Below are 14,085 nucleotides of genomic sequence, written 5' to 3'. Positions count from 1 at the left end.
ACAATTACAGCCCGATTTGACCCATTTCTCGCTGAAAACGCACTCCCTTGCACGATTTTGCTCCGGTTTGTGTTGTTCTGCATTATATCGGACCCAAATAGCACATTTCCGTCGAGAGTTTGACGATATCATCGACGGTTCAACAATTACACCCCGATTTCTCCCATTTCTCGCTGTAAACGCACTTCCCTGAACGATTTTGCTCCGGATTGTGTTGTTCTGCACTATATCGTACCCAAATAGCACATTTCCGTCGAGAAATGACGATATCAGCGACGGTTCAACAATTACAGCCCGATGTGACACATTTCTCGCTGAAAACGCACTCCCTTGTACGATCTTGCTCCGGTTTGTGTCGTTGTGACCTATATCGGACCCAAATAGCACATTTCCGTCGAGAGGTTGACGATATCAGTGACGGTTGAACAATTACAGTCCGATTTGACCCATTTCTCGCTGTAAACGCACTTCCTTGAACGATTTTGCTTCGGTTTGTGTTGTTCTGCACTATATCGGACCCAAATAGCACATTTCCGTCGAGACTTTGACGATATCAGTGACGGTTTACCAATTACAGCCCGATTTGACCCGTTTCTCGCTGAAAACGCACTGCCTTGTACGATTTTCGTCCGGTTTGTGTCGTTTTGCACTATTTCGGACCCAAATAGCACATTTCCGTCGAGAGTTTGACGATATCAGCGATGGTTCAACAATTACAGCCCGATTTGACACATTTCTCGCTGAAAACGCACTCCCTTGCACGATTTTACTCCGGTTTGGATCTTTCTGCACTATATCGTACCCAAATAGCACATTTCCGTGGAAAATTTGACGATATCACGATTTGACCCATTTCTCGCTGAAAACGCACTCGCTTGCACGATTTTGCTTCGGTTTGTGCCGTTCTGCACTATATCGTACCCAAATGGCACATTTCCGTCGAGAGTTTGACGTTATCAGCGATGGTTCAACAATTACAGCCCGATTTGACCCATTTCTCGCAGAAAACGCACTCGCTTGCACGATTTTGCTTCGGTTTGTGTTGTTCTGCACTATATCGGACCCAAATAGCACATTTCCGTCTCGAGTTTGACGATATCAGTGACGGTTTAACAATTACAGCCCGATTTGACCCATTTCTCATTGAAAACGCACTCCCTTGTACGATTTTGGTCCGGTTTGTGTCGTTTTGCACTATTTCGGACCCAAATAGCACATTTCCGTCGAGAGTTTGACGATATCAGCGACGGTTCAACAATTACAGCCCGATTTGACACATTTCTCGCTGAAAACGCACTCGCTTGCACGATTTTGCTTCGGTTTGTGTCGTTCTGCACTATTTCGGACCCAAATAGCACATTTCCTTCGAGAGTTTGACGATATCAGCGACGGTTCAACAATTACAGCCCGATTTGACCCGTTTCTCGCTGAAAACGCACTGCCTTGTACGATTTTGGTCCGGTTCGTGTCGTTCTGCACTATATCGGACGGAAATAGCACATTTCCGTCGAGAGTTTGACGTTATCAGCGGCGGTTCAACAATTACAGCCCGATTTGACCCATTTCTCGCTGAAAACGCACTCCCTTGCACGATTTTGTTCCGGTTTGTATCGGCCTGCACTGTATCGTACGCAAATCACACATTTCCGTCGAGAGTTTGTCGATATCAGTGACGGTTTACCAATTACAGCCCGATTTGACACATTTCTCGCTGAAAACGCACTCCCTTGCTCGATTTTGCTCCGGTTTGTGTCGTTCTGCACTATATCGTACCCAAATAGCACATTTCCGTCGAGAGTTTGACGATATCAGTGACGGTTTAACAATTACAGCACAATTTGACCGATTTCTCGCTGAAAACGCGCTCCCTTGCACGATTTTGCTCCGGTTTGTGTCGTTCTGCATTATATCGGACCCAAATAGCACATTTCCGTCGAGAGTTTGACGATATCATCGACGGTTCAACAATTACACCCCGATTTCTCCCATTTCTCGCTGTAAACGCACTTCCCTGAACGATTTTGCTCCGGATTGTGTTGTTCTGCACTATATCGTACCCAAATAGCACATTTCCGTCGAGAGTTTGACGATATCAGTGACGGTTTAACAATTACAGCACGATTTGGCACATTTCTCGCTAAAAACGCACTCCCTTGCACGATTTTGCTCCGGTTTGTGTTGTTCTGCACTATATCGCACCCAAATAGCACATCTCCGTCGAGACTTTGACGATATCAGTGACGGTTTACCAATTACAGCCCGATTTGACCCATTTCTCGCTGAAAACGCACTCCCTTGCACGATTTTGCTCCGGTTTGAGGCGTTCTGCACTATTTCCTACCCAAATAGCACATTTCCGTCGACACTGTGACGATATCAGTGACGGTTTAACAATTACAGCCCGATTTAACACATCTCTCGCTGTAAACGCACTTCCTTGAACGATTTTGCTTCAGTTTGTGTTGTTCTGCACTATATCGGACCCAAATAGCACATTTCCGTCGAGACTTTGACGATATCAGTGACGGTTTACCAATTACAGCCCGATTTGACCCATTTCTCGCTGAAAACGCACTCCCTCGCACGATTTTGCTCCGGTTTGTGTTGTTCTGCAATATATCGCACCCAAATTGCACATCTCCGTCGAGACTTTGCAGATATCAGCGACGGTTCAACAATTACAGCCCGATTTGACCCATTTCTCGCTGAAAACGCACTCCCTTGCACGATTTTGTTCCAGTTTCTATCGGTCTGCACTGTATCGTACACAAATAGCACATTTCCGTCGAGAGTTTGACGATATCTGTGACGGTTTAACAATTACAGCCCGATTTGACACATTTCTCGCTGAAAACGCTCTCCCTTGCACGATTTGGCTACCGTTTGTGATGTTCTGCACTATATCGCACCCAAATAGCACATTTCCGTGGAGAGTTTGACGATATCAGTGGTGGTTGAACAATGCAGCCCGATTTGACCCATTTCTCGCTGAAAACGCACTCCCTCGCACGATTTTGCTCCGGTTTGTGTTGTTCTGCAATATATCGCACCCAAATTGCACATCTCCGTCGAGACTTTGCAGATATCAGCGACGGTTCAACAATTACAGCCCGATTTGACCCATTTCTCGCTGAAAACGCACTCCCTTGCACGATTTTGTTCCAGTTTCTATCGGTCTGCACTGTATCGTACACAAATAGCACATTTCCGTCGAGAGTTTGACGATATCTGTGACGGTTTAACAATTACAGCCCGATTTGACACATTTCTCGCTGAAAACGCTCTCCCTTGCACGATTTGGCTACCGTTTGTGATGTTCTGCACTATATCGCACCCAAATAGCACATTTCCGTGGAGAGTTTGACGATATCAGTGGTGGTTGAACAATGCAGCCCGATTTGACCCATTTCTCGCTGAAAACGCACTCCCTTGCACGATTTTGCTCCGGTTTGTGTCGTTCTGCATTATTTCGGACCCAAATAGCTCATTTCCTTCGAGAGTTTGACGATATCAGCGACGGTTCAACAATTACAGCCCGATTTGACACATTTGTCGCTGAAAACGCACTCCCTTGCACGATTTTGCTCCGGTTTGAGGCGTTCTGCACTATTTCGGCCCCAAATAGCACATTTCCGTCGAGATTTTGACGATATCAGTGACGGTTTAACAATTACAGCCCGATTTAACACATCTCTCGCTGTAAACGCACTTCCTTGAACGATTTTGCTTCAGTTTGTGTTGTTCTGCACTATATCGGACCCAAATAGCACATTTCCGTCGAGACTTTGACGATATCAGTGACGGTTTACCAATTACAGCCCGATTTGACCCATTTCTCGCTGAAAACGCACTCCCTCGCACGATTTTGCTCCGGTGTGTGTTGTTCTGCAAAATATCGCACCCAAATTGCACATCTCCGTCGAGACTTTGCAGATATCAGCGACGGTTCAACAATTACAGCCCGATTTGACCCATTTCTCGCTGAAAACGCACTCCCTTGCACGATTTTGCTCCGGTTTGTGTTGTTCTGCATTATATCGGACCCAAATAGCACATTTCCGTCGAGAGTTTGACGATATCATCGACGGTTCAACAATTACACCCCGATTTCTCCCATTTCTCGCTGTAAACGCACTTCCCTGAACGATTTTGCTCCGGATTGTGTTGTTCTGCACTATATCGTACCCAAATAGCACATTTCCGTCGAGAAATGACGATATCAGCGACGGTTCAACAATTACAGCCCGATGTGACACATTTCTCGCTGAAAACGCACTCCCTTGTACGATCTTGCTCCGGTTTGTGTCGTTGTGACCTATATCGGACCCAAATAGCACATTTCCGTCGAGAGGTTGACGATATCAGTGACGGTTGAACAATTACAGTCCGATTTGACCCATTTCTCGCTGTAAACGCACTTCCTTGAACGATTTTGCTTCGGTTTGTGTTGTTCTGCACTGTTTGTGAAAGAAAGCATCGCCAACAAATTATTAATAATTAAATTAAACATTTATTGTAATGATAGGAAATACATTCTAACAATCGCAGAAAATAAAAGCCGGTCTAGAACAATCTCGCGCTAAACCGGACAAAAAGAAAAGAATCGCAAAAAAACTGTCGAACGCGGAGACGAAAAAAGGGCCTGACCCCGGCCTCCGCGCCCCACTCTCCGGCCCGTCACGGAAGAGTGTCAGGCACTCACACATAGACAAGTCGCGAAACATATTACCAAATAAGGCAATAAAAAGGTCACGGAGCCCCCTAATTGGCGCTCGGGAGCTCCGTGAAACAAATCCGTGTGCCTGCCGGAATCTATAAAGGAGCCGGAACAACAAAGGCGATTAGAACAATTAAAGTAACAATCCTTGGCGAGCGAGGACAGTATCTTTCAACGTTTAAACGAGTTGCGCGAACGGTGACTTGTAATCACCAACCTCCGCGGTAAGCGGCTCTTGTAAAAATAAACTATCTCCTAGTCAAAGTGAAGCGCATTTATTCTAAAAACCCGATTCACTAGCGGCATAATAGTGCGGCGAAAGCCAGCTATAAATTCGCAAACAGTAAAATTGGTCCTTCGAGCCGGATATAGTGATCGGGAGTGCAGTTTGTGCTTAAAACACGGTGCCTGGGCTTCAAAAGCAGCGACACCCTTTACCGGATTATACCGGGACGCACAAATTTGCCAGCAAAGGTGCCTGGGCTTCAGTCAAGCAGCGACACCCTCCAACACGCTACACGGAGTCGATCAACCGACATGGCCTCCAAGGATCTGTCCCTGAAGGAGCTGTACGCAGCTCAATCCGCCTCCAGGGGTCTCATCAGCCGAGCAGTGGACAACTTCACTAAGCTGGGAAAGGCGCAGCGAACCACAACCGTCACCAGCAGCAGGCTCAGCAACCTACGGGGATACTGGGAGAAGTTCGTCCAGCAGCACATGCAGATCCTCGCGCTGGCAGACAAGGAAGCAACTGCAAAGGATGAGTACTTTGTCAAAGATTTATTTGTCGAAACATCTTGTATATTTGAAGAAGCGTGCGATTATTTTAACGAATACCTCGCGAAATTAAAGCCTCCGCCGGTCGCGCAGTCGTCGTTTGACGAAAGTCACGTTGCTAATTCGCAAAACGTCGTGAACTCAATTAAATTACCGCAAATTACAATGCCGACCTTCTCAGGAGACTTTCATGAGTGGGAGAATTATCGTGACTTATTTCTGGCATTGGTAGATCAGAACGTTGCACTAACAGGGGTACAGAGACTTCATTATCTAAAATCCAGTCTTTCGGGCGAAGCCGCCTTAACTCTAAAGAATATCGCGGTAACAGAGTCAAATTACACCACAGCATGGGAACTCCTGAGAAAAAGGTACGATAACACGCGTCTAATAGTCCACTCACATCTGCGAACGCTCACAGAAATACCCAATATAAACCGCCCATCTGCCAAGGAATTGCGCAACCTGCGAGATAAGGCGAACGATGTTCGTCAAGCATTAACTAATTTGGGGAGACCGGTAGCAAGCTGGGATGACCTTTTCAATTTTCTAATAATCTCAAAATTAGACCGCGCTTCCTTGAATGATTGGGAACTTCAATTGGGGAGCAGCACCGCGCTGCCATCGTTCGCAGAATTGGACGAATTCATAACCTGCCGGATACGCGCGTTTGATGCGGTTGAATCGAGCAAACAGACGGCGCAGACTGACGAGTCAAAGATTAAAAAGCGAAGTTCAGATAAACGCACGTCTATAGTGTCACATCAGACTGACTCTAGTGCTATTAAGTGTGCATTCTGCAAAGCAAGCCACGCCTTAGCAACTTGTAACAAATTTAAGCAGAAACACGTCAATGAACGGCGTGCCTTTCTTTTCGAGAATCATTTATGTTTTCGCTGTCTAAAACCGGGGCATGGTACAGCAAAATGCCTCTCAAAGTCAGCCTGCGTCGCCTGTCACGGCAAACACCACACGTTGGTGCACTTTAAAAACGTCGACTCCAATGTCAGCAGCGGTCGAGCTGCTGAAACACAGCAGAAGGCAGCAGAGACTGATTTACCCTCCACTTCTCAGCAGGATGAGAAGGAGCAATCATCCACGTGCCATGTAGCTTATTCTCGCATTAATAAAGCACTGCTGCCTTCCGCGTGTGTCAAAATTACCGCGGACAATGGCAGAAATATTCTCGTGCGCGCACTGCTGGATCAGGGTTCGCAGGTCACGTGTGTGACCGAACGCATAGCAGACCACTTGAGATCCAAAAAATTACCTGTCGCGGTAAATCTCTCTGGAATAGGGGGGGTCCGCGCGGGAAGGGTAAAACATGCGGTCGAACTAGAGATGTCCTCTTGTAATCTAAAAGATAGGGAGGAAGCCAAAATTAGATTCTCGGCTCTGGTATTGAAGAGCCTAACCTCTTACACTCCGAGTTCTTTCGAATTCGATTCAAAATGGAAGCACTTAGTCGACTTACCTCTTGCTGATCCAAAGCCCAGTGACTTTCAAGGGTTTGACTTACTCATCGGGGCTAACGAATACGGCAAAATTATGCTGGATGGGGTGGTAAAAGGTCCTCCCGGCACCCCGATCGCGCAGCGTACCGTGTTTGGCTGGGTCCTGTCGGGATCGTGTGGGCCAACACACGGAGGCTTGCGATCGGGGCTGCAAGTCCATCACGTTGAGATACTCGACGATCTGCATAAAAATCTGAAAAAATTCTGGGAATTAGAGGAGACTCCAAAGGGGTTAGGATTAACTCGTGATCAATTAGACTGTGAAAACCATTTTAAAGAGACTCACCGCCGCCGTATCGACGGACGTTACGAGGTTAGGTTGCCGTTCGCAAAAAACCCCAAGCTCACGGTCGGGGACACTGCAAATATTGCGAGGAAAATCTTTCAGTCAAACGAAGTGCGAGTAAGGAAGAATCCCGAGGTGTATAGGGAATATCAGACCTTTTTGCAAGAGTATCTTGATTTAGGTCACATGAGTCGAATCAGGGAAACCGAATCTTTAAACGATAAAGTTTTTATTTCTCACTTACCTGTATTGCGTCAGGAAAGCCAGACCACGAAATTGCGCGTAGTCTTCAATGCTTCAATGAGCTCCTCTAACGGTAAATCTTTGAATGACTGCCTCCACGTAGGGCCCAATTTGCAAGCAAATCTGTTTGCGATGCTGATTAGGTGGCGTTGGCACCGCTTCGTATACACGGCGGACATTGCGAAAATGTTCCGCCAAATACGCGTAGCACCCGAAGACACTAAATATCAGTGTATCTTCTGGCGTCCTTCAGAAAACTCTCCGCTAGCAGCTTATCGTTTGGAAACCGTCACATACGGCACGGCGTGTGCACCCTTTCATGCCAATCGCGTCTTAAAACAACTCGCGAAAGACGAAGGCGAAAAGTATCCGTTGGGAGCAGCCATCTTGTTAGACGAATTCTACGTAGACGATGCTATGTTCGGTGCAGACGATCCGTCGCTATTGGTAGACATGCGCGATGAGCTGAACCGATTGCTCATGGCGGGCGGGTTTAAATTGAGGAAATGGGCAAGCAACTCTTCGTCACTCCTCAAAGATATCCCAGCAGAGGATCATGGGTTAGCGGTTAGCAGAACCTTGCAAGATGACGAAAGGGTTAAGGTGTTAGGAATTCAGTGGAACCCTTCCTCCGATGTCTTTCATTTCCATACGAATACTCCCGAACTTAAGAAATATACGAAGCGGGCATTCTTATCGCTATTGGCAAAAACGTACGACCCGTTAGGTTGGATAGCACCCTTTATTGTTCAAGGAAAAATAATCTTACAAAAGTTGTGGTTGGCAAAAGTTAGCTGGGACGACAATTTACCTCCAGATTTAGCACGCGATTGTGAGAAGTTTCACTCAATGCTCTCCTACACAAGAGATATTTCGATTCCTAGATGGGTAGGAGTAGGAGGGGAGATAAAAACGGTGCAGCTACACGGCTTCTGTGATGCCTCTCACTTAGCGTACGCTGCAGCGGTGTATATCCGAGTAGAGTCTTCGTCAACAAAGGTTACGCTGCTGTATGCAAAAACTAAGGTGGCCCCGTTGAAAGTGCAGAGCATTCCTCGGCTTGAACTCTGCGCGGCTGAGCTGTTGAGTCGGGCGATCAATTTTGTTCTTGGGGCGTTGCGAGTCAAACTCGATGCCATCGTCTGTTGGTCAGATTCAAAAGTTGTATTAGATTGGTTAAATGCACCTCCAGGAAACTGGAAGACCTTCGTAGCAAACCGAGTATCAGAAGTGCAAACGAGCTTACCTTCGGCTCTGTGGCGTCACGTTCCAGGGACGCAAAACCCCGCCGATTGTGCGTCGCGAGGATGCTCAGCCAGGGATCTCAGGACGCATGATCTCTGGTGGAGTGGACCGAACTGGCTGTCAGATCCCTCGGAGAGCTGGCCACAGCAAGGGTTCACTCCAAGGGACGAGCAGGTCGGCGAGGAATGTTCGGTACAGGTGGCTTCAAACGTAGATCACAAGGTGGAACCGTTGGAGATCTTATCTCGTTTCTCTTCCTGGCCTAAATTATTGAGAGTACTTGTATACGTGTACAAATTCTACAACGCGTGCAGAAAAAGTCCAAACACAGAGAAAGGCAAGGTCGTCTCGAAGACAGAAATACAGTTCGCAAAAACTAAATGCTTTCAACTGATACAAGCTAATCACTTTCCAACAGAATTGAGAGAACTTGCTAAACCAAAAGGAGTGCTAACTAAAAGTTCAATTTTGGCTCTTTCCCCGTATTTAGATAAAGATCACATAATTCGCGTGGGTGGGCGCTTAAAGTACTCACCTCTGCCTGAATCGGAGAAACATCCGATAATACTTCCGCGATGCCACGTCACTTCACTAATTTTGAAGCACGTGCACATCATGACGCAGCATGGAGGGCTGCAACTGACATTGCGAACCCTGCGCCAGCAGTATTGGGTCATTCACGCGCGAACCCAAGTAAAAGGGCTAATAGCGAAATGCGTAATTTGCGTTCGACAGCGCGCACAAACCTTACAGCAGCAAATGGGAGACTTGCCACGAGAACGCGTAACCCCAAGTCGCCCGTTTAGTATTGTGGGAGTCGATTATGCAGGCCCATTTGCATGCCGCGTCTCACAAGGCCGCGGGCAAAAAACACGAAAATGTTACCTTGCGCTGTTTGTTTGTTTGTGCATTCGGGCTGTACACTTAGAATTAGTCAGCGACTATACCACAGCCACATTCTTAGCCGCGTTCGAGCGATTTACGTCACGAAGAGGCCTGCCCTCGAAAGTCTTTTCCGACAACGGCACAAATTTTAAAGGCGCATGCAACGAAATTAGGTCGCGAATACGAAACCTTAGTTCGGATAACGAATTTTGTAACGATGTGGCCACGCGGGGAGTGGAGTGGAAGTTTATCCCGCCCGGTGCGCCACACTTCGGCGGTCTATGGGAAGCAGGGGTCAAGAGCGTTAAGCACCATTTAAAACGAATACTAGGCTCCTTTAACCCCACTTTCGAAGAGTTTTCGACACTACTTTGCAAAATAGAATGCTGCCTCAATTCGCGTCCATTATGTCCGCTTCGTGACGATCCGGAAAGTTTCGATGCACTAACCCCGGGTCACTTTCTCACAGGTTCTCACTTAATGTCCGTGCCTGACGCTTCGTTGTTAGACGTAGCTGACTCGCGACTTTCGAGATGGCAGGCAATACAAAAAGTCCATGAACGATTTTGGAAGCTGTGGTCCGCGGATTACTTGACAACACTGCAAACTAAAACGAAATGGCGAATCGCGAGCGAGTCGTTGCGTGTCGGCGATTTAGTTCTTCTGCGGAATAGCAATCTCCCTCCAACTCAGTGGAATTTGGGAAGGGTAACAGAGATTTTCACGGGCGGGGATAATCTCGTGCGAGTGATTCGGGTAAGAACGGCGACAACCGAGTACACTAGACCGATCACTCAAGTATGCAGACTGCCTGTGAATGAAGAATGAATGAGACTGTTTATAAACACAGAGTGCGAATGAATGAGTATGCGCGGTACACCGTCATAGAAGCGAAGCGACCAGGCGTCACGGTCGATCACGAGTGATCGAGGCGGGCGGAAATGTTTGTGAAAGAAAGCATCGCCAACAAATTATTAATAATTAAATTAAACATTTATTGTAATGATAGGAAATACATTCTAACAATCGCAGAAAATAAAAGCCGGTCTAGAACAATCTCGCGCTAAACCGGACAAAAAGAAAAGAATCGCAAAAAAACTGTCGAACGCGGAGACGAAAAAAGGGCCTGACCCCGGCCTCCGCGCCCCACTCTCCGGCCCGTCACGGAAGAGTGTCAGGCACTCACACATAGACAAGTCGCGAAACATATTACCAAATAAGGCAATAAAAAGGTCACGGAGCCCCCTAATTGGCGCTCGGGAGCTCCGTGAAACAAATCCGTGTGCCTGCCGGAATCTATAAAGGAGCCGGAACAACAAAGGCGATTAGAACAATTAAAGTAACAATCCTTGGCGAGCGAGGACAGTATCTTTCAACGTTTAAACGAGTTGCGCGAACGGTGACTTGTAATCACCAACCTCCGCGGTAAGCGGCTCTTGTAAAAATAAACTATCTCCTAGTCAAAGTGAAGCGCATTTATTCTAAAAACCCGATTCACTAGCGGCATAATAGTGCGGCGAAAGCCAGCTATAAATTCGCAAACATGCACTATATCGGACCCAAATAGCACATTTCCGTCGAGACTTTGACGATATCAGTGACGGTTTACCAATTACAGCCCGATTTGACCCATTTCGCGCTGAAAACGCACTCCCTTGCACGATTTTGCTCCGGTTTGAGGCGTTCTGCACTATTTCGTACCCAAATAGCACATTTCCGTCGACACTTTGACGATATCAGTGACGGTTTAACAATTACAGCCCGATTTGACCCATTTCTCGCTGAAAACGCACTCCCTTGCACGATTTTGTTCCGGTTTGTATCGGTCTGCTCTGTATCGTAGACAAATAGCACATTTCCGTCGAGAGTTTGACGATATCAGTGACGGTTTAACAATTACAGCCCGACTTGACACATTTCTCGCTGAAAACGCTCTCCCTTGCACGATTTTGCTACGGTTTGTGATGTTCTGCACTATATCGCACCCAAATAGCACATTTCCGTCGAGAGTTTGACGATATCAGTGACGGTTTAAGAATTACAGCCCGATTTCACGCATTTGTCGCTGTAAATGCACTCCCTTGCACGATTTCGCTCCGGTTTGGGTCGTTTTGCACTACTTCGGACACAAATAGCACATTTCCGTCGAGAGTTTGACGATATCAGCCACGGTTCAACAATTACAGCCCGATTTGACCCAATCGTCGCTGAAAATGCACTGCCTAGCACGATTTTGCTTCGGTTTGTGTCGTTCTGCACTATATCGTACCCAAATAGCACATTTCCGTCGAGAAATGACGATATCAGCGACGGTTCAACAATTACAACCCGATTTGACACATTTCTCGCTGAAAACGCACTCCCTTGTACGATCTTGCTCCGGTTTGTGTCGTTGTGACCTATATCGGACCCAAATAGCACATTTCCGTCGAGAGGTTGACGATATCAGTGACGGTTGAACAATTACAGTCCGATTTGACCCATTTCTCGCTGAAAACGCACTCCCTTGCACGATTTTGCTCCGGTTTGTGTCGTTCTGCACTATATCGTACCCAAATAGCACATTTCCGTCGAGAGATTGACGATATCAGCGACGGTTCAACAATTACAGCCCGATTTGAACCATTTCTCGCTGTAAACGCACTTCCTTGCAGGATTTAGCTTCGGTTTGTGTCATTCTGCACTATATCGTACCCAAATAGCACATTGCCGTCGAGAGTTTGACGATATCAGCGACGGTTCAACAATTACAGCTCGATTTGACACATTTCTCGCTGAAAACGCACTCCCTTGCACGACTTTGCTCCGTTTTGAGGCGTTCTGCACTATTTCGTACCCAAATAGCACATTTCCGTCGACACTTTGACGATATCAGTGACGGTTTAACAATTACAGCCCGATTTGACCCATTTCTCGCTGAAACCGCACTCCCTTGCACGATTTTGTTCCGGTTTGTATCGGTCTGCACTGTATCGTAGACAAATAGCACATTTCCGTCGAGAGTTTGACGATATCAGTGACGGTTTAACAATTACAGCCCGATTTGACACATTTCTCGCTGAAAACGCTCTCCCTTGCACGATTTTGCTACGGTTTGTGATGTTCTGCACTATATCGCACCCAAATAGCACATTTCCGTTGAGAGTTTGACGATATCAGTGACGGTTTAAGAATTACAGCCCGATTTCACGCATTTGTCGCTGTAAATGCACTCCCTTGCACGATTTCGCTCCGGTTTGGGTCGTTTTGCACTACTTCGGACCCAAATAGCACATTTCCGTCGAGAGTTTGACGATATCAGCCACGGTTCAACAATTACAGCCCGATTTGACCCAATCGTCGCTGAAAATGCACTGCCTAGCACGATTTTGCTTCGGTTTGTGTCGTTCTGCACTATATCGTACCCAAATAGCACATTTCCGTCGAGAAATGACGATATCAGCGACGGTTCAACAATTACAGCCCGATGTGACACATTTCTCGCTGAAAACGCACTCCCTTGTACGATCTTGCTCCGGTTTGTGTCGTTGTGACCTATATCGGACCCAAATAGCACATTTCCGTCGAGAGGTTGACGATATCAGTGACGGTTGAACAATTACAGTCCGATTTGACCCCATTTCTCGCTGTAAACGCACTTCCTTGAACGATTTTGCTTCGGTTTGTGTTGTTCTGCACTATATCGGACCCAAATAGCACATTTCCGTCGAGACTTTGACGATATCAGTGACGGTTTACCAATTACAGCCCGATTTGACCCATTTCGCGCTGAAAACGCACTCCCTTGCACGATTTTGCTCCGGTTTGAGGCGTTCTGCACTATTTCGTACCCAAATAGCACATTTCCGTCGACACTTTGACGATATCAGTGACGGTTTAACAATTACAGCCCGATTTGACCCATTTCTCGCTGAAAACGCACTCCCTTGCACGATTTTGTTCCGGTTTGTATCGGTCTGCACTGTATCGTAGACAAATAGCACATTTCCGTCGAGAGTTTGACGATATCAGTGACGGTTTAACAATTACAGCCCGACTTGACACATTTCTCGCTGAAAACGCTCTCCCTTGCACGATTTTGCTACGGTTTGTGATGTTCTGCACTATATCGCACCCAAATAGCACATTTCCGTCGAGAGTTTGACGATATCAGTGACGGTTTAAGAATTACAGCCCGATTTCACGCATTTGTCGCTGTAAATGCACTCCCTTGCACGATTTCGCTCCGGTTTGGGTCGTTTTGCACTACTTCGGACACAAATAGCACATTTCCGTCGAGAGTTTGACGATATCAGCCACGGTTCAACAATTACAGCCCGATTTGACCCAATCGTCGCTGAAAATGCACTGCCTAGCACGATTTTGCTTCGGTTTGTGTCGTTCTGCACTATATCGTACCCAAATAGCACATTTCCGTC

At 46.8% G+C, this 14,085-nt stretch overlaps 1 protein-coding gene and 1 long non-coding RNA gene across 2 annotated transcripts; one reads left to right on the top strand and one right to left on the bottom strand.

Annotated features, from left to right (window-relative positions):
• Window positions 1-4,561: 4,561 nt before the first annotated feature.
• On the bottom strand, window positions 4,562-7,653 carry LOC117611079 (uncharacterized). The gene is made up of 5 exons (XR_013065199.1): window positions 7,539-7,653; window positions 7,295-7,367; window positions 6,969-7,201; window positions 6,765-6,850; window positions 4,562-5,468 (listed from the first exon to the last, which is right to left on the bottom strand). It is a non-coding gene; the product is annotated as an uncharacterized LOC117611079 (long non-coding RNA).
• Window positions 7,654-7,723: 70 nt separating this feature from the next.
• LOC117611486 (uncharacterized) lies at window positions 7,724-9,475 on the top strand (the record flags this gene model as incomplete). The annotated part of the gene is made up of 1 exon (XM_076693158.1): window positions 7,724-9,475. A coding segment is annotated over exon 1 (1,752 nt), but the record flags the coding sequence as incomplete, so codon positions are not given.
• Window positions 9,476-14,085: the final 4,610 nt, after the last annotated feature.

Source organism: Osmia lignaria, unplaced genomic scaffold (assembly GCF_051020975.1).
Source record: "Osmia lignaria lignaria isolate PbOS001 unplaced genomic scaffold, iyOsmLign1 scaffold0209, whole genome shotgun sequence".
Taxonomy (NCBI): Eukaryota; Metazoa; Arthropoda; class Insecta; order Hymenoptera; family Megachilidae; genus Osmia; species Osmia lignaria.
The sequence above is the reverse complement of the archived record's forward strand: the minus strand, read 5'-3'. Positions and strand labels throughout refer to the sequence as shown.